At 43.3% G+C, this 21,732-nt stretch overlaps 1 protein-coding gene across 2 annotated transcripts in view; it reads right to left on the reverse strand.

Moving 5' to 3' along the window:
* Positions 1 to 21,027, reverse strand: part of APCDD1 (APC down-regulated 1) — a 34,637-nt gene extending 13,610 nt beyond the window's left edge. The window contains exons 1-3 of one of the 2 annotated variants that reach the window (XM_033087322.1): positions 21,007 to 21,027; positions 6,210 to 6,393; positions 2,409 to 2,940 (exon numbers count right to left, since the gene is read on the reverse strand). In XM_033087322.1, the coding sequence (XP_032943213.1) occupies positions 2,409 to 2,940; positions 6,210 to 6,289 (612 nt within the window). In that variant the 5' untranslated portion in view covers positions 6,290 to 6,393; positions 21,007 to 21,027. Of the gene's footprint in view, positions 1 to 2,408; positions 2,941 to 6,209; positions 6,394 to 19,656; positions 19,927 to 21,006 lie in introns of those variants that run through there. The other variant, XM_033087321.1, reaches the window with a different exon arrangement.
* Between the last annotated feature and the right edge of the window lie 705 nt (positions 21,028 to 21,732).

Consider the following 21,732-nt stretch of genomic DNA (forward strand, 5'->3'; position numbering starts at 1 on the left):
GAAGGAGAACTCCCTCCCACAGAAGCAGGGGAGAGAGTAAGAGAGAATCACCCGGAGCTACAAGTCTTAGGAATGTGCGTTTTGCCTTTCAGACTTTCTGAAGAGCCATACCACTAGAAGTACAGCAGTGAGTTTGAGGCAGAAGTGACAAAGGTGAGAAAATGGTTATAGTTAACAGGGTTTTTTTTAGAGCCCTCAAAAGAGCTTAAGAGATCAAAGAGCCTACGTGAGCATCTGCAGGTGAGGAAACATAATCGGCACTTGAGTGTGTGCAAACCACCAGCCCAAGGTCAGGTATGGAGCAGGCGAAAGGGCTCCTGACTACAGTCCAGGTTCCAGAGCTATACCCTGCGTCCTCCTGGAGCAACTTGGCCTCCTTTCTCCTTCTTCCTTCCTCAGCCCCTTGCCTCACTGTTTCGCTACTCATTAGTGTCTCCCCTGCAGGGTGAGCAGGAATAAAAAAGGACTCTGCTGGCTTAGCAGATCTTCATAAAGGTACAGGGTGAGACGGGTTGGTGATCTTGGCTCGCATGAGTTTTCTGGATTATCTGTGGACCATTTTTATTCATGACATTCTTAACTCCTATCACCAGAGATAATTTAAAAGTTGGCTAGACAGTACTCAGAGGAAGCCAAATGTACATATCAAAATCCCCTTTCCCCCGCTGCTATCACACACCAGAGATTTTAACAGAAGTGCTACTTAGCTGCAGCATTCAACACGGACTCTGGATAACACTACCAACTGGAAAGGTCCCACGATGGAACTAAAAACCCATTACTACTTTCAGTTTTTCCAGAAACTAGGCCCGTGCCCAGGAGCCACTCTGTGGAAGAGTCTCCTCTTGATGTCTTTGTGTCAATGTGTAGAACAGGCAGAGCTTTGGCTCCCCCACCTTGCCCGTCCTGAAAGCACATCCGGAAGCAGGCATAAACAGCGTCCTCTTGCTCACCTTTTCCTCCTCAGCACCTCTGAGCATAGTGGACCTGGCTCCTGTTCTCCACTAGAACTACACCCAGTAGCATTGGGAGCCGTGCTGGTGAGCCACCAGAGTGCAGGAGCCCAGGAGCACCTGGTCTAGGTCCCTCAACCCTCGGTCAGCCTCACCTCACACACAAGACCATCCCTGACCCGCCATGTCCAGAGGAAGCAGCCTCCGCCAAGCCGGCTTCCTCAGCAGATTTCCCACAATTATAGTGGGACAATTATAAGAGGGACTTTCATTACACGAGCTCACAATAACTCAGCTAAAAACAAGATAACACTGAGTGGTCTTTGGCAGGGGAAGTACTTTGTGATCTCTCCACCAGTCATGAATAAGCTCAAAGGACTAAGAAGGAAAAAAAGATTAAAAAAAATTAATAAACTGCCGAACAAAAGTCAAACAGGTCCTGGCTATTAGAATTGCTGTTCTAGAGAGAATTCCAGAAAAGCCAATCTGATATTGGGGAGCCACTCTAGAGAAAACTGCCTGCCACCCTGGCTCATCGTGCTCAGAGCCCTGTATGCCCTCCCTGCCTCGAGCTTCTCTAACTGCTGCAGTGGAAGCGACTGCGTTACATGTTGACACGAATTCTGAGCCTGTGGGAAGGAAATGCTTTGTGAATTCCAAATACAATTATTGGACTATCATTCAAGAAAAGAACATTATAAGGTTTTAATTGTTTCCTGCCCCCCTCTATCCTCCCTTCTGATCACAGTGACTTTACATTTCATTTAGTAGAAATGTGGGGTCCAGAATAACAGACTTGGGGACAAGTTCTGGCACTGAAACTAACCAGGTGACCTTGGGCAGGAGTAGCTTTGAACCTTAGCTGCCTCTTCTGCCTAAGAGGATGGTAATATCTGCCTCAGAAGGTCACTTTGAAGACTGAAAGCAGTAAGGTGGGTGGGAGATATTCATGGAGTCTACAGCCCCATGCGAACAGCACTGTCGCTTTCCCTTCCGGGGCCTCCCCACCTCCTCTAAGGCTGGGATCACTGCTCTGTTTGCATGTATTTCCCAAGTGTGGTTAGAACATTTTCATATTTTCTCATGCTTTCCTCATAGAATCACAGAAGAGGTTCCTAGAGCTTTAAAGCTGAAAGGAGCCTTAGGAATTTTCTAGGACAACCAACCACCCGAGCCCCTACTACACCACCCACTCCACTACCACCACCCATGTCATATAGGAAAGTCGGGGCCCCACACCACAGAGCAAACTGGTGGCCAACCCAGATCTCCCGACCCTGGCTATGTGTCCCTCCCCCAGAAGTCCTCTGGGACTCCTGTCACCTCCCAGCAACCCCTCCCTCTCACTCTCATGGGTTCCCTTTAACCCCATTGACACAACAGGTCTTTAGGTCCCTCATGTTATTTCATAAAGAGAAGGTCTCAGGGCCCTGAGGGCAGTCAGCGGCAGGGTACCTTGGCATTCTGCAGGGGAGGCTGGTAACTGGATGGCCGGTAGAAAGTCCTCTGGGAGGCATCAGTGTGGATATCACCAAGGAAGAGCTCCTCCACCAGGCGGTCCAGGTGGTGCTGCAGGTACTGCTTCTCCACCCGGAGGAGCTGCAGCTCATGCATGGCGAAGTTCACGGCCCTGGTGCACTCACAGCCATCCTCCTCCCGCCAGAGGTCGTAGGGCACATCCTGCACCCAGGCACCCCCGGCAGGGATGAAGCCAGGGCATGTGCGGTTTACCAGCTGGCTCAGCTTCTCGGCGACTGCCTCCGTGTGGCAGATGACCTGGACATTATGCAGCTGGTAGTCGGCTTCCGTGCCCCCACGGATGATCCAGGAGGCCTGGCGCAGGCGGATCTTGCCCCGGATGATGAGGGTGTAGGTGGGGCTTGTGCAGCGGTTGCCAGCATAATAGAACTGGTAGGCCTTGAAGGTATTATTGTGGTAGAATCTATAAGACCTTGTGATGAACTCTGGGCCTGACCTCACTTCACAGCTGAAGAAGAAAAGGTAAAGGAAGATTTTTTTAAGCCCAAAAGTATGGGAAAGAGATTCATTACAGTGTTAAGAAATTACAGTAATAATAATAAAATGCTTACATTGTTCTAAGTCCTCTATAGGTACCAGTTAATTGAATCTTCACAACAAGCTATGAGTCAGGTAGGTATTTTTATTGTCCATATTTTACAGATGGGGAAACAGAGGCACAAGAGATTAGAAAACACGGCTAAGGTCACAATCAGCCAGCATCAAAGCCAGACCATGAACCAGAACAGTGTGGCTCCAGAGCCTGTGAGCCTAATGGATTACACCACAAAGCCTTTCGTTCACTTTATGAACAAGCCAGGAGAGCAGACACCTGCCATCCTCAGTTTCATCCATGGGCATAACTCACAGAGAAACTTCTTCCTTTCTGGTAGGAAAAAGGAAGCAGAGTATATTTATGCTAGTTCAGAAATGGTTCATTTCCTGACCACTTCTGTTTTATGGACCTTGTCTAGAACAGGCACGTGCTCGATGTCCATCATCCTGAAATGGAATCTAGTATTGGGGAAACGTCACAGAGGCAATCAGAAATTCACCCTCCCATCCAGTCAAATTAATTTTCCCTCTCGCAGTAAAATAAAGAGGCAATTAGTGAAATAAAGCTAACATAACAACAGAAATACGCATTCTTTTCATTTTGTGCTGTTGACAATGACAAAGGTGTGTGTGTGTTTTTTGCTGTGGCATCAGATAAATACTGGATACCTAAGCCAGGAATACTTGGCCTAGGTCTACAGAGCACAAATGACTCCGTAGGTTTTAACTCAGGTATGTTCCTCACACTGCTTTAATTGTAATCAATTCACATACACGCAACACAATCTACAGGAGGCAAATGGTGGAGGTTTTCTTCAAAGGGTTGGCCAAAGAATTCGTCTTTTGGTATATATAGCCTTTCGCTACATAGATCCTAGTCTCAGTTACATCATGATTTTTATGTCATCAATTTTGGCCTTGTAACTCTGCTCATGTCTAATATATAAATAAATACATAAATAAATACACACGGTGCAAAAAAATGTATATATATTTTAAGAAAGGAAAAAACTATTAAAATTACGCTGATGGTAACTACTTTGAGCAACTCTTGTAACTGCAGAATTCAAACGTGACTTGTATTCATCTTTTGTTATTGGTACAATAATGAGTATTACAATTTTAATACAGTTTCTTCTTTCTTAAAATGTGTATGGAATCCTCTGTATATATAATTATATTATGTATATTATATATTGTATATACTCTGGTTTGGCCTTATAACTCTGCTCATCTCTATAATACAGATATTATATATTATATATGTTATGCATTATATTATATACGTATATATTATACACAATAATTGTGGTTGGAGCTGACTCAACTTTGCCAAATTAAACAATGGGGCTGAAATCCCAAAGTCCAGTGGTTTTCAAAAGTGCTAACATTTCCATTTTTTTAGTTAATAAACTGGTAAAAGATAAATAGTTTTGAAGTGGGTACCTTTCACTAAGTAAAGATTAGTCAATTGTTGTCAAATAACATCATATGAACATAAAACTCTCAGCAGTACTTCGAGCATCCATCATCTAGAGAAGACCCGAGATTTCTTCTCCATGGAAAGAAAAGTTTAATGTGAGCAGTGGTTCGTATCCCTTGAGGTTTAGCTAAGATGACCACTTCTTTTCAATATTTTATCTAAGTATTGATGATCTGCTGATTTGGCCTCCGGAGCTCAGCCTATCTCAAGTCGATTCACTTCTCTGTCAGCCCTGTTACCATCCTTGCCTGAGCCTCCTTCATCTCCAGTAGGAACTGTTGCAAGTCTTTTCATTGGTCATCCCCAGATCACTTTTTCTACCATCCATTTGCCACACAGCAGCCAGAATGCCAGAGTTGAATCATGTCTTAAGCATGGCCCTTGTTGAAAACTCTTCAAATGACTTCCCAGTTCTCTTAGATTAAAAAGCTAAACTCAAGAGAGGAGACCTGGCCTGCAAGGTGCCCTGGCAGCGGGCCCCACCTTCCTCAGCAGCCTCATTTGGGGCTGTTCTCCCTGGTTTACCACACCCAGGTTACGAGTGCTCTGAGTCAGTGCTTTCTCCAACCCAGCGTTTGTTAGTTCTTCCACATGGAAAGCGCTTCCCTCAGTCTTTGCATAGCCAACCACATCTCAACTCAAGTGTCCTGTTCTTTGCTAGCCTTTCTTGACCCCACCCCATCCTAAAATAGGGCCCATGCTATTCTCCTTTAGCACCTGTTGTTTTTTCCCTCATCATAGTACTTCTTTGTATATTTATTTGTAAAATTCCTGAAGATAGGGACCATGTCTATTTTGTTCACTGATATAAACACAAAATCTACAATAATGCTTGGCACACAGTAAATGTTTGTGCACTCAATAAATATTTATTAAATAAAATAATAAATTGTTTAAAAGTACATCACATTAAGAATGTGCAAATATTTATCATGTATTTATTTTGAGAAACGCTATTTTTACGGAAAAAACCCACAAAACCTCTGGGTCTTCATCATCTTATAAAATTCTTCTTTCTTCTTCTCTGTATTTATTTGATCCCTCCCCAAGGTACCCAGTGGCTGCAGGGGAGAAGCGATCAGATCCCAGAGTTAGCCTTGTTAATTCTCAACAATTTAATGGGTAGGAGAAAAATTGCAGGTCTGCCTCTAGGCTATTTTTAAAAGCTCTAATGGAAGATAAGCCAGAGCTCAAACTGGGATAAATCTCAGCTCCACAGCCTGGAAAAGAATCCAAGAACTACGCCCCAGCTAGTAGAGGTAGCATGAGTACCTTTTAACTTACTCTTAGAACCCTGAAGCCATATATTAAATTACCAGAATATGGCTGGAATATTTAGACCATCAGAAGCTTGCAAGTCATGTTTCACGGTTGGGGAAACACAGACTCCTAATTTCACTTGCTAATGGTTTCTTTTTATACACAAGTGGTCCCACAGAGGGACCTATTCACTCACACCCTGTGGTTAGCAGTGGTACAATATCATCTATACTTTAGCTAAGATTTCTACAGTACTTAGCTCTGTTTCTTTACCTATCAAGAGTTTCAAAACATTGTTTGGCTCTTAGTTAGAATTTAGACAACACCTAAATCATTCTACATTATATAAAGTCTCTATGTATCTGAGAAACCTTAAGGGCCTTCCATACAAGTGTGCTCCGGGGTCTCTCCCTGCACCCCTCCTGCCCTGGCCCTCTTACCCAGTGGACACCCAGTGGCCCTCGATCGCTGGTGGCATCTGCACAGTGATCCTTGCACCGTTGTGGAGATGTTTGAGCATGTGATGACATTGTGATTCCTTGAATGCCCTCCAGGCACTTTTTTCTAAGGACCTAGGATGTGATCTGCTGTCTGGATGAAGGAGGGCAGAACCCTCTCCCAGCCCTGAAAAAGAATAGTGGAAGTTAGAGGAAAGGAGGGCTAACAGCAGACATGAACCAGGCAGAAGACCCACCTCTGTGGCAGGGAGATCACTGCAAGTGGAAACGCACATCAGCCTCGACCCCACCAAGCGGTATCACTGCCTCTGCTCTCATAAATACAGATTCCAGAGTGTGAAGTGTCCTGGGAAATCATTTCCCAGGTGAGAAAACTGAGGGCCATGGAGATAACACACATGGACTTACATGAGGTCATTCGGCTAGTTCCCGGCAAAGCCTGAGCTCAAATCCATGCCTTCATGAAATGGCAATGCATCTAAATGCATCTAAAGCCATGCATCTAAATGAGCAGTTGTGCAGTGCACACAAATGAATGTCACAGGGGTTATAGAGGAGAGAAATGACATGAGCCACCAAAGAGAAGGATATGGAATTGAAGGGAGAGGTAGAGAAGGATCAACAGGAAAGGTGACATGTGCAGTGACACATTTACTTGAGGAAGGAAAGGAGCAAGGAGACCAGCCTCAGAGAAAAGAGAATTTTGATGGAATGGAGAAAGGCCCAGGGAACAGTTCCAAAGACTCCCAACTGTGATCTGTGGCGTGGCTCCCATCTGCTCACACACCAAGTCAAGCATCTTCTGGTTCTCTCAGTCTCCAATGGATGCCCTCTCGGTGGAGTGAAGTCATATGCCTGCCCTACAATGGAGTCAGGGCATGACATTTTTCTCCAATTATCTACCAAGGGGTCCCTCCTCACCCCCACAAAGTTAGTGACTAAATATACTATATAGAGTTTAAAATTAAGAGTAATTACAAGAAGATTGCACAGTTTTTATTTTCCATGGGTAAAGGAATACCAGGACTAAATTCATCTTCAGTACAAATAGTTTATCTTATAGACGGAAATAAACTTTCACCAGCTTAGTGTTCAGAATGAAGCAATGAAAACAGAATTATAACCTGAAAGCCCACTGTTTCTTTTGAGACTCACTCTTGAACTATCAAATCAATACGTCTTTATTGTGTACCTACTATGTTTTCTGACTATGTTAGAAAAGAAGATACTAGTTAGACAAATGTAGAAAAGTAAAAATATATGCAAAATAGATAAATGCACCTCTTAGAATGCTACCTGTGAGGAGGCAATTACATATTTTTAATCAATACCTGAAAAGCTTCATAAAGAAACTATGGTTTATCACAGATCATTTGAAAATAAAAGGTTAGACACAGAAAACAGCAACTTGCACCAACGTGATGAAAATCTACTGGAGAAACTCAGACCCATAGGTTGATAACATACACGTACAGACATTTGTAAAACATACAGATATTTTCCATGATTCCGAGGGTTGACCTATGTAATCTTCTATCGAAAGCCCTGAGAAGACAAATCTCCACATGGGAACTCTCAAGGTTTTCCTCTGAGTAGAATGCTTTCCTGGGATGGAACAACAGACTCAGATTGTTCTTGCAGATATTAAACAAAGTGAAAGGCAACGAGGCAAAGACACCTATTGGTATGATTCAACTAAATGAAAATTGTGAAAAGCAGTTGTAAAATAACGTGATGGTGTCCTGTTCAAATTAAATGCAACCTCACCACCAACCAATCCTGTTTGGCCAAACCAAGTGATTCAGACCTGAGCTAGAATGAGAGAAACACTAAAACTCAGAAATCTATGCCCAGTGGTGTTGATACTAGTGCTTGTGGCAATGAAAGGAGGACCTCCTTTCTTGTGGCCTCCTGCTTCCATCCAAGGGAAAGCATTTCCACTAGCGAGAACTCTTGGGTGGTCCTCCCTATCCCTCATTTAACCCTCCCCTAGTGACGTGGTGTGTGCGTGTGATGGAGGAGGAAACAAATGTGTTTTACTCAGTCATTTTCCTCTTTCTCTTTTCAAAATCAGCCTGTTTTCAAAATACCGTGTTTCCCCAAAAATAAGACCTAGCCGGACGATCAGCTCTAATGCATCTTTTGGAGCAAAACTTAATATAAGACCGGTCTTGTATTACATTATATTAAATAAGACTGGGTCTTATAGTAAAATAAGACCGGGTGTTATATTAATTTTTGCTCCAAAAGACGCGTTAGAGCTGATTGTCCGGCTAGGTCTTATTTTCGGGGAAACACGGTACACGCATGTTGATCAGCCACCCACCTTGTAGTAAGGCCCCCTCTTTCAGTTGTTGGGCTGTGGCCCTGTGCCAGGTGGAAAGTCTGAACAATCCGGGGATCAACTATCAGCAATCCTACCATGGACATGCTTCTATACTGTGTCTTCTGATCGAATGTTTATCATGATTCTAATGTTTTCATCCCCATTTGTCTGACGCCTGTGTTCATTTTTCAGTTAGCTTTGAACTAGAATAGGGAGAGGGGGACTAGTCGTTGTACCTCCACCCACCCCAATAGTTTTAATTATCCTGATGATAGGAAGCATTTCTTGAACTCCCTGTCGGGCATTCAAGGAATGAAACATAGTACAACTTGCTCTCTAGTTATCAGTTATGATGTAGCCAACTTAAAAGCGATTTGAATTCAAGTCATGAGGCATTGAGAGCTGGGAAAAATGCTACTTTAAATATGACATAAGCAGTCGGTAAAGACACCATCATCTCACTATCAATCAAGCTATGTTCTAAACATTGATTTGTAAACCCCTTTACATTCAGCAAAAACTTATTTTTTTTTCCTGTAAAGATAAAAAGCCTGGAGGGTAGTGGATATGGGTGAAATCTTTAGAGCTAGGCTGCTTGAATTTGAAACTGGATCTGCCACTTAAAGGATTTCATCGAATCCGAGACTTCAATGATTGTTAAGACGAATCATTATTTTATTACCAGTGGCAAAAACACTTGCATTTGAACAACGACACAATGCTTTAACAACAGTCCTGAGATACCTATGAATCATGCACAGCAGCCTCTGGTGACTTTATTTCTTTTATCTATTCAGAGATGTGGCAATGTCTTCTGCCTTTAGTTGCATTTTTTTCACGTGACAAGTAATCCCTTTACTCTGCATGTATCTCAGTAACAAAACACAAACACAATCTCATCTTTTTGTGTGGGTCTTTCTTTCCAAGCAATTGCTTTCCAAGCAATGTCTCTGTGAGAAAATATGGAATTGTAGTTATTCCTCCAGTCATCAATATTTGCTCCACTAATGTCAAACGACATTCCGTTACTGTCAAGAGGCCTGTCTGATTTTCACAGTCACTTTTCTTCTCTGCTGAGAGTGTACTTTATAAGTTATGGAGAAAAAAGCAAGCACACTTGGCTCAAATGTTTACTGTTTTAAAAACCAGCCTATTTGCAACTAAATTCAAGATACACAGTACCAAGGCTGCACATAAATGAAGTGAGTGATGTGAGGACAGTATGAGCAGCTGTGTCCAGGTTGACATGGGCAAAGACAGTGTCACCTCTTCCTAACTGCTGCCTGCAGGCTAACAGGGACTGGAACCCACATCACCCGGAAGATGCACATCCACTGCAAAGGTCTTAAAATATGAAACATACATGTACCTCACCATCAATGCAACACACTATTAGCATTATGACCTTCAATCACTTAACCTCTCCAAGCTTCAGGCTACTCATCTGTAAACAGGGAATATCATTACTCATCTCTTAAGGTTGATCTTAGAATTAACTGTTTTCTTTAATATAGGACCTGGCACATAGTTCATTATTAAATGTTAGCTGAGGTTATTTTAAATAATGATTAGGATCTTAGATGGCCTTCAAAAAGTCCTTCATAACTAATAATACAGTTAAAACAATGGCACTTCACCTAGAGACAGGCTCACTCTGAACTCTGAGAAGGACAGAATCCTCAGAGTAAACACACAGGGCTCCAGGCAGTTAGCTAGTGACTCTGATGTAGAAGAGGGTGGGACCCAAAGCGCCAGGCTCTGTAGTTGTTGGTAAGTTCCACACAGTTTAACAGACACCTATTCACTATTACTTTGTATATTTTGGAGGCCTGAAGCATGAAGGAGAATAAAGATAAGCTTTTCTGACCTTGAGGCTCTTAAGGTCCCACTGGCATGGATGTCAGAGAACAAGGGAAGAGATGATGAAGGAGGCTCTGAGAAGAAAGTTGGGAGTTCAAAGGCAGAGGAAGAGAGGGTGAGGTCAGGATTTGCATGGGTCATTCGTAAGGCTAGAGTCACACAGAAAGGGAGCCTACAATTATGCTTTTTAACCAAGGTTGGAAGAAATAAAATCCAAGATTGACCAATATGCAATCATTAGAAAGGCAAAAGAATAAATCACTCAGGGTTTCTAGGGTCAAATCTCCATTTCACTATCACTCTTATAGGACAATGAGCAAAGCTACGAATGTGGCAAGGCCATCAGGGCAGAAGAGTGCCAGAGTGAGCAGTCAGACGGCGAAGAACTCTACAGTTAGCACCGTCCCCTCAGGACACAATGATTTCGGGTTCACACTCTAGGGTGATATTGTATTTTTAGGGTGGAAAAAAGTGGGGTTGGTATTCTTCCCTTTTTATCTTTTCCCTTTGAAGTACCCACCACCTTGATTATTCTTAGGGAACAAAATTAAATGGGTCAAGTGAAAGCAGGAGTTGCTATAAGGTAGAAGAAACTGTCTCTTACGTCTGACAGTGGTCTCCAATAATTACTTGGCTCATCTGGTGTGGAAAATGTGGACAGCCTTTTTGTGAGTGCTACTTGTTTAAACAACTGGGAATTAAAAGGTCATCTGAAGCACCAAGTTCAGCTGCAAGAGAGGCCAAGGGGAATAGCTACATCTTTATACCCTAAGACTTCCTTCTCAGTATCAGCCCTGGTGTGCCCTCTAGAGAGACCAGCCTTCGTCTTCTGGTCAACCCAGAGAACTGTGTTCGTTGCGTGAGGCTGGAGTATGTCAACTACAATGTGGAACTGAAATTAGCAACTCACTCATTCATTCTAACAGTCAGAAAGGCTCGGAAGGGCCAGGCATTGAAAGCTCCACGGTACGCTCCACGGTAGTCTCAACTGGGCAAGAAACCAGGCCCCAGATGGGCTTGTAGAGGGACTCATAGGGACAGAGGGAGCAGGCTCTGAATTCGTCCTTGTGGGGGTTCATGGAGGGGCAGGACTTGAGGACTGAATAGAAGTGGTCTAGGTAGAGTATACAGCACAAACAAGGAGGCAGAGATTTGTGTCGAAGGAACTGGAGAAGGCTCAGGGAGGGGAGATCACAGGATGTCCCAGCACAGAGAAGCAGCAAAAGAGGGGCAAGGCCATAATCAAGATGCCATATGTGTCATCTTATGAGTGTGGATTTAACTGGAAAGGTGAAGAGAAACCGCCAAAAGATTTTAACCAATGTAATGGCATGTTATGAATTTAACTTGAAAAGATCACTTTTCCCTTTTTTGTAGGGGTGGGAAGCAGAATCATGAAGCTTCTACAATAGTTCAGTGTATCATTTTTGACTGAATAAATGAGAAAGAGAAGGGAACTACTTTCAACAAATAGAACTAAATACTTTATATAGACTTACCCGGAAAATAAGTCCTAGTATGATCTTTCAGGATGACAACCCCTGAACATAAGCCCTAATGTGTCTTCTGGAGCAAAAATTAATACAAGACCCGGTCTTATTTTCGGGGAAACACGATACTGATTATTTTTTGCATGTTGTGGGGAGAGGTATTACCAAAAAGTTATATTAAAAGAAAGGAAATAGGGAGGGAGGGAAAGAGGGAAGGAGGAAAGTAGGAACCAACTTCTACTAATTTGGCACTACATCTGAAGAGAAAATTGTGCAAAACATTTATATGTCCTACTGTAATACATTTTAAATTGTGTAAATCAGTCACACTGGTACTTAGCAATGCAGTACTCAAGTATGTCAACTATAATGATAGTTCCTGTCTGAGTACCTATTATTTATAATAAATGTGCTCATTACATGTAACTTTTTAAAACCTCTACTTCATTGGATTATTTGCTTAATTGGACATGTTGGCTAATCACAGTATTTGGTTGTTGAAAATTCTGCCATTGTATGTTGAATGCAGTTGACATTATGATCTTTCTCTAATAAGTCAGATTCTTAAAGTGGCTCAGGGTCATTATTAAGAACATTAGTGTCCATTGGATGGTACTTTACAGTGCAGTGAACAGGTAACAGCCCTGTGTAAGCCATGAAAGTTTCCTCCACCCCTTTATTTTTGTAGAATGATAAAGGGTGTGTGTGTGTGTGTGTGTGTGTGTGTGCGCGCGCGCACACACACACACACAAATAACATCAACATGTTCATTAACTGAGGGTTCTAGATATTTTGGTTAATTGAGAAAACTACTTAATTGGGTTCCCGTTCATTAAGATTTTGCTGTAAATTAATCCAAGGGAAAGATTATCTCAAAGGATTAAACAACTATAATTAAGAAAGTTTTCAGTCTTTAAGGTGGCTTTGGGTAAGTCATCTAATATGTGCCTTTTTTCCCCTGTATAAAGTAAAAATCATAATAATGGTGATAACTAAAGTTTGCATAACACTTGACAATCCACTTTATGCACATTTTATCTCATTTAGAAATGGCAGTCACTATACATGTATAGAAAGAAGTAAGTAGAGAACCACACTTTAATGTGAAGTATTATATAAACAGCCAGTCCATGAGACCAAATAAACTGGAAGTTGTCCACAGCACTGTTCCCAGTCCAGTGGAATTCTGAATAAGGACGTTATCAAAATGTCCTTATATGTCCACTATAAAATGTCTCCAACATCAGGGGTCCATGGCCAGGGCCCAGATAAAGTTATGACAAATAATAATATGACAAGTGTGGGAGAAAAAAAGTTGTCTGGAAGGAAACTGTTCACCTGTTAAAAACAAATTAATTCCTGAAGGCTATAGGATACAATTTCATAGATTACCACTTCCAGAGAACTAAATGAGATCCTGGAGCTCTGGAGGATTTATTCACGTGCACACACATGTGCACGTGTGTATATTTGTGTATGTGTATATGCATGAGTGATTTACTCCCAAGGAATAAATTACTCCACAACAGCAATCCTAAATGATGTAGAATGATCTTAATGACTACCACAATTGCAATAATTTACTGTTCAGAGAGTGAAAACTCCCAATGATATCAAATATAAAACCAGAATTCCCGAAATGAAGAGAAGCATAGGGTTGGTATTTACACAGAGATTTACACCCTAAATACATGTGTGACCAGGTGACTGTTTACATCACTGACTTCATCAGCTAATGCATTCAGAATGCAGTCCTTAGCAGTTTTCAAAGGGAACAAATACAGTACTTCTACTACAGTCATCCACAGCAAAGCTCATCCCTAAATCCATGGTGCCCTTAAAAAGCAAGCCAGTCTGTTGAAGAGACCAAACAGAAGGGTGAAGGGGATGGAACAGGGAGGAGGTGCAGTGACTGCTTTGCCTTTTGAAAGTCAATATTCCTTCATTCAAATAGTTGAGAGCCTACCATGTGTGAGGTTACCTCTTAGGCATGGACCTAAGAGGTATATATGAAGAAAAAAAAAAAAAATATATATATATATATATATGAAAAGTGAAAGGACAGTATATTCCATTGTTTATATATATGAAAAGTGAAAGGACAGTATATTGTTTATATATGTTTATATATATGAAAAGTGAAAGGACAGTATATTCCATGTCCAAGTCCCTGATTTTTTAAATAACATTTTAAAAATCTGAATTATCTAGATATATTCTGCAGTTTTTCACCTGCCTGTCTAGATTGAGAGTCAAAAGTGCCAAACCAGGTTACATGTAACAAAATGTAAAATTAGTCGGGAAGGAAACAATTTTCAAGCACACTTGGGACTGAACATTATCTTTGATTAGGTTAGTCTCTATATATGTACTTTAATGCTCCAAAAAACAATTTTTAAAAAGGCTAAATAACGTCAAAATATTAACAATGGTTGTCTCTATGTAGAGGGTTTTGAATGATTCTTTTCTTGCTCATTTTGCATATTTCTGTACTTTATCTAATGTGACATGTATTCCTTTGATAATCAGAGTGAGAAAGTATTCTCAAGTTAGAACTGGTGTGATACGTAAACTTGAAGCAGATAAAATGGGACTGATTAGATTAAATGCAGGTAATTACTTAGCCATGAAATTGCCCTGACCAATTAAATAAGCAGTCATTACTGTAAATGTGTGCTTTGAAGTGGAAACTGCTAGAAAAACTCTAGCAGTTTTTCATGTTTTAGAATAAAAGCATACTGGATTTTACTACCATACCTGGGCTTACCAAGCTGTTGTTTTTATTTCCAGTTTTTGTTTTTTGAGATAAAACCAAGAGAGCTGTTTTTCCCAATCTTTAAATCTTCATGTCTATAAGTATTTTTCCCTTTATGAGAAGTATAATGAATTCAAGATTTCAAATTCTTGGCTCCATTTGACTTTAGTTGAACATGAGGTAATTTTCTATGTCTTTTTTTCTTCTGCTGCCTCAGTCCCCAGGCTAGACATTGGGGTTGAAAGACAGCGTGCTAAATGTGCATGTTGGGTCTGTAGCTGACTACTGCTGCCACACCACACACGCCACTCTTCAGAAGGGTCGTGTGCATGTGTGGTGTGTGTGTACATAATTGTGTGCGTGTATGGTGTGCTGCAGGTTAAGGAAGGCAAAATGCTCCAGTCGACGACAGGGCACCATCCTCGAAGCTCTGGGGCTCTGCAATAAGCTTTTCTTCTTCACCCCTAGGTATTCTTCAGTACTCTTCAGGAAAGGGGGACTGGTCCTCCTCACAACCCCTGTCCCTAGCAAGCAGTGGCACTTGGTATGGAGTAGGCGCCCATAAATGTACTTGTTGAATGAATAGTTAGCTGAATGAATGAAACTGGAAAACCCTCATAGAACAGAATACCGTTAATATTTTGGGACGATACCATAGCCTTTTTCTAACCTAGGTAACTTATCATGTGACTTTCAGAATAATTTTATTAGCCAATTGGAGAGAACTAAATGAATTGTACACATAACATCTTGACACAGTAAGAAGTCACACTTGGACGATGATGGCAGGTTTTTATTGAAGTTTTCTCTGTAATCACATCAACTCTATATGCAGTCTATGGAAGACATGTCCTGCTATGGAAGGTTTCAGCAGATGTATACAATCAATAACCTATCTTTTTATATTTCTAGTCTTAAACTTTTTATGCTTTACTTTAATTGATTACAGGAAGTTGTTGTAAGTCTGTTCCTGAACAGTATATTATTACACAGTCATATCATCCACTTATGTTTAGTTCTTTTCTCATTTTGTGAGAAAAAGAATGAACGTGGCAATTATAGATCGGCTTAGCCATATGTTCGAAGCAAGTCAATTTATTTCACAAAATAGTATTTAACATCTGGCTAAGACCCTTGCCCCATTGTGTACAGATGAGTCATATTCCTTTTTTCACATTTCATTTTTTGACTAAGTGGGAAAAGGTGCAGGAAAGACAATGTTTCCTTGGTTACAAAAACTGTCTTCAGAAAAATGGTATTTAAAAATTCTTTTTTTACCCTATTTAAATGTTTCCTCGAGTTGTATTGGTTAAGCTATCATTTGGTAAACTACAGTTTTTAAACGTTTTGAAAGAATATGCTTGAATGAAAGGAAATAGCTCAAAAGTGGCTTCCTCTTTTAGAAAAGTAAAGGAATTCTACAATAGTTAACAGCATTGGAGAATGAGACCATCTCTCCCAACATCAGCTTCAAAACATAAAATCAAACGTTTCCATTAGCAAAGAGAATTAGCACTTTGCTGTGCATTAAAGCACCACTTATTCTGGAATACCTCATGCTAATCTGTGTTTTTGGAGCTGAATGATTTTTGTGGCTTTTCATCTAAGCAAAGAAAACAGTGATAATGGACAGCTTCCAGCTGCATACCTTCATGACATTCAATAGGTTTTATTTGGATTAAGAAATGCAATTGTTTTCAGAAGTTGAGGGAGAGGAAAGTAACACTGACATGTATACTTTTATGCCAACGACTTTTGAACTTGAGTCTTATACTACATTTACAGTTTTAAAAAACAGCAAAAGTAAACAACGGACTTGAGTCTTGCCAGAGCTTAATTTACTTACCAAGAGGATCTAAAGGTGATTTATAACTTGCAATGAGTTGAAATAAAAGTAACCAAAAAACTAATAAAGATTGGATGCCAAACATAATAGCATCCTCACACAGAATCTTCATGAAGGTCTTGTGCAGTTTTTAATCGTATTCATGTGACATATTAGTGTAACAAATAATCTATAAATGATGTCTGAAACTAGATCTGTTAATGTTTGTCACAAATATATTTATAATCACAGAAAATATGTTTTTACCTACTAATTGCCACCACAAATAGGCAAATGGTGTCCTATGGTTAGCAAACTAAAATGCTTATTTATCAGGAAAAATATCATTAATCCATTCTAAGGAGATTTCAGGTAATTTCCTTTAGACTTATAAAGTCTATTAAAATATATGATCATGTGCCATCTATTACTACAGAATTTTTAAACGCTTTCAAAACCCCTAACTATATATCTAGTACGACACAGCCATTCTCTTGGATTAGGTTGATTAATACCTATGTCCTATTAAAACTACGTCAATCAAGTAAATATCAGGCCGAAAAGGGGGAACTGGGGAATACCCCATTCTTTCCTGGTGTTTTACATTATCCTAATGAATTACGACAAGGCTTTCTTAAATCCCAAGGATTTATATATTGAACAACTATTCCCTGTTTATTTCCTTCACTAGAGTCCAACACGCCCTGCAGGATCTAAGTAGATCTTTGGGGGACTTCAGGGTTAATGACTTTGCCATTGTAGATTCACTTTGAAATTGGATAACTTTTTTAAATTAAATTTATTGGGGTGACATTGGTTAATAAAATTATATAGGTTTCAAGTGTACATTTCTATAATACATAAGCTCTATATTGACATCGTGTGTTCACCAACCAAAGTCAAATCTGTCACCATACACTGGATCCCATCTACCCTCTTCTACACCCCCCTTCCCCTCTGGTAAGCACTAAACTGTTGTCTGTATCTATGAGATTTTTGTTTGTTTGTTTGGATCTTGAGATTATCATGCTAAGCAAAATAAGTCAGACAGCAAAAGTCCAGAACCATATGATTTCACTCATATGTGGGATATAAAACTGAAAGCAAGAAACGAACAAGACAAATGAAATTGGATAACTTTTTGTAGGGTTATCCATGCCATCCAATTCAACTTTGCAAACTTTTTTATCTTTTATCCTTTGCCCTACACACACGTGCACACAGTGTGTGCCATGCACACACAAGCATTGGGTCTGGCCCCACCTTCCTCCTATTTACATTCAGATGGTCCCCTCCTTACTCTCTCCCTCCAGACTGTTCTCCTCCCAGCACAGCTGGATCTGAGTAATCCCTGATCCCAAGGAGTTTAGGTCAACTCAGATTCAAATTTGGAGATTTGGGGTTATACAGAACCTCACTAAGGATATATGTGGACTCTTGTTATCTGCCAGCTATTAGAATCCCAGCTTGTACCAGTGGGGTATGAAGTATAATTACAACACCCACCCCTCAGAGGAGGAAGAAAATTCTCAGTACAAACTGGCCCACGCTGCATCTCTGAGGATCGTTTTTTTCAGTCCGAAAGTCAATGGTTTTATCCAAAAAAAAAAAAAAGTTATGTTTGCCAAATGTCAACTAATTTTTCATTTTGAAGTGATTTGATCATACTATCTTTTCTCTTCAGAGATATTACAACAGATTTTTTTAAGGGGACAATTTTCTCTGTTTCATCTCTCTCGCCCTCTTTTTTTCTGGTGTGTGTGGCAGCTGCTGTTTGATCTGTTCATTGGCTCTGATTTGTTTCATGTTTCAGCCAAAGATTAAAACTGCTCTGTAATTCTAAGCAGATGGGCCTAGGAGTGCAACCCTATAATTATACCTTCTCTCTTTGGCCCTTGAATTTCAAGCCCTCCATCCTGACGTTTAAAGTCTGGGATCACTGGAGTTCAGAGCACACCTTGGCAATCAGGCAGGTCTGGCCCAGCCCAACATGTTTGCAAGGCCTATGGGGCTATGCTGCCTCAGCCCCCTGCCCCAAGCAGGACTACAAAGAAAACAGCCATGTACAGCTTGAAGGTTAACCTTCCTAGATCTTCTGGGGAGGTCACAGCCTGATTTCCAGTGCTGGCTACAATGCATTCTGAAACTCCATCCAGCCGCAGGTCCTGTTCAGAACTTAGAGCGTCCTTGAGGATGCTGATCTGATCTGCAGAGATTTGCGGTGGTGGTGGTGGGTTCTGAGGAAGGAGAGCCAAGCTCCTGGTGGAGACACTGCTGAAACCTCAGGTGTCCACCGTTAGGGAAAGTGCGCTCAGGACATCTGAATCTGCACAATGCATGCTGCCACTGTCTGTCCTGATGCTCAACACCAGTCTACCATAAAGTATGCCTTAGTGACCCGCAGGCAATTCCGTCTTATTTTTCTCAGTGCAATTCCTGGAACTTAGCAGTGATGTTCTCTGGGTAAGGGTTTACTAGAGCTCCTGAGAAAATGTGGCACATGAAGCCAGAAACAAAATGATCAAGAGCAAGCACGAGGGAAATAAGGTCAAGTTCCAGAGAACTCAGAAGACTGGTTTTAATTATTACACCTTGGCTGTCACAAGTCCCCTGCTCCTTGAAATAGCATCCAATCTACTTGCGAGACAACCCCATCACCAACCAGCCTTTCAACTAACACTACTCCAAGGAAGGGAACACAGAAACACCCGCAAGCTGTTTTTCCGCTTAAATGACCATAGTTTTTCTTTACGTCCCATAAAAACTTGGACCACATCAAGAGCCCTTCCTGAGCTCTGACACTTTGGAAACAGGATCGCAAAGCCTGCAATTTCCTGACAGTCTACGGTTTAAAAATCAACACTGGATAATACTTTTCCCTAGGGCCTGAGGCAATTGATTCAGGAGATAAAACGTGTCTCTGTGCGAGAGCTCTGCACCCTTCCAGAAAGAAAACTCGAGCCGCCAAAGGGCTCTGGGAGCCGCCAGGGGAGAGGGGCTCAGCGCCTAGGAAACGCCGAGTCCCTCTCCGGGGTGAGCGAGAGGAAGCATGGGCTCCACTAGGCTGGCGCGGAGACAGGGGGCTGCCCCGAAGGACACTGCTCCGCGGAGAGGTTTCTGCCGGCTCCGGGGTTTCCAGCACCCGCCTCCACCCCTCCCCCTCGGAACTCACCGAGAAGCAGGAGGGCCAGGAACAGGTAGGTGAGCTGGAGGCGGTACAGACAGGACATCTCCAGTCCTCCTCCGGGACCTCCCGTGCGCCCCGAACCGCTCGAGCCGCTCGCCGTCCTGGGCCCCTGCTCCGGGGACCAGCCGCGGCGCCGCGCGCACTCTACCCTCCCGCCTCCGGCCCGGGACAGCGCGACGAGGCGGCAGCGCCGAGCGGGGCGAGCACTCCCGCGCAGAGGCACCGGGGCCACTCCGCTTCTCGGCCCCAGCCCGCGTGCGGCCGGGCCAAGCCCGCGATCAGGCGGCCGCAGCGCGGGGCCCCATACCCGGGGAACGCAGCGCGGGGGCCGCGGGGCGCGCTTCCTCCGAGCCGCTGGGCACCGCGTGCCCGAGCCGGGCGTCTCCGCGCTCCGGTCCTTCCTGCGCCGGACCCCGCCGCCTCCCGCCCGGGCCGCCACCGCCTAGCGCGCCGCTCCGAGCTGTAGTGGCCGCCACCGCCGCCGCAGCTGCAGCGTCTCTTCATATTTCCCGAGCGCCGCCGGCGGGGCGGCCGGGCCGCGGGGCGGAGGAGGGGCCGGGGGAGGGGTCGGAGAGGCGACGGGGGAGGCGACGCCGCGCCACCGCCCCCTCTCACCCCACCCCGGGCCGCCTTGGGGGATGGAGGCGCGGAGACTTGAAAGGGCGCGTCCGGCAACGCCTCTCCCTCCTCCCGCCTCCCACTCCAACCTCCTCCCCTCCTCCCCTCCTCCCCACTTCCTCCTCTCTCTCTTCTCCCCTCGCCTCCCACTCCTTTCTCCCATCCCTCACGTACCCCTCTACCTCCCTTCCTTACCCTCATCATTCCCAACCCCCTCTCCGCCCGCAAGTGCCCTATCTCCTCCTCCCGGGCTCTGCGCACCCCTTTCCCTCCTCCTCCTCAGCTGCCTACTCCGTGGGAGCTTCCTCCTGCAAGGGGCTTAGAGCCCTCGGCACCGCCGGCAAGGAAAGAAAGTGTGCCCTTCACCTCCCTGCCCACACCGCGGGCATCTCGGGACCCTTTTTCTTCCCTCCACAGGGGTGGATGCACCCTTGTGAAAGGTGTTCCGAAAGGACTGGCGGGGGCGCGCTGCGAGGCTGGGTTCTCAAGTGGGGTCTGAGATGGCTTGCAAAGACAGGGGTGTGTGTGTGTGTGTGTGTGTGTGTGTGTGTGTGTCAGAGAGAGAGAGACAGAGAGACAGAGAGAGAGAGAGGAAAGAGGAGGGGAGGAGAGGACAGGAGCGAGGGAAAGAGGAGAGAAGAGGAGTGGAGTTTGGGAAAATTGCTCCGGTTGTGGGGATGCTGCAGTGCCCCACTCCCTCAGGAGTGCATGTCTTACCTGAAACTCTCCGCCATAGGTCAGTACCTGGGCTCCCCTGCTGAGCACGGGAGCCTTGTCACAGGCCCCAACCTGTGAAGGGAATGGTGTAGGCAGCAGGAACCCTTTTTGTTTTTCCTCCCCCATCCGGGAGGCAAAGGACTTGTTGAAACACAGGAGAAATCTCAGAGAAACACTCCCTGTGAGTCCCCAAGAAAATGCACCCAGACCCCTTATGGGATTCCTCCTCTCTTTCAGGCCAGGTCTTGATTTTTATTTACATTTTTGGGTCTGTAGAGGGTATATTCAATTTTACACTGGTTTTAAGACCCAAAGGCAGGAACAATTTTCACTCTATTCCCCAGGGCACTGGAAGGTACAAGCTGCTTTCTGTGTCTAGAAGTCTCTCCTCTGCAAAGATTCTCCAGGGGCCATTCTCTGGCCCCCAGGAGGAGGTTTATCCAATGTCTTAGACTGAATGTCACCTCCTCAAACTGGGCTAAGGAGCAGCTAGATGACTAGATGGAATCAAGAGAATGTTTCTTGACTCAACTCTGCTGGTGTTTTTCACAAATAAAAAAGAATGCCTGACTTCCCAAGAGAGTGTTCTGCCCCTTTGAACAATGTAATAATGAAACTCCTATACCTTTCAAACGAGTCATAGACTTTTAAAACTAGTCATGCCTTAGCTTTGGTGTGAAACTTAGTAAAATAGATGAGAGTATATTTGACAGTTTCCACTTTTCC

Source organism: Rhinolophus ferrumequinum, chromosome 19, assembly GCF_004115265.2.
Source record: "Rhinolophus ferrumequinum isolate MPI-CBG mRhiFer1 chromosome 19, mRhiFer1_v1.p, whole genome shotgun sequence".
In the NCBI taxonomy this organism is placed as follows: Eukaryota; Metazoa; Chordata; class Mammalia; order Chiroptera; family Rhinolophidae; genus Rhinolophus; species Rhinolophus ferrumequinum.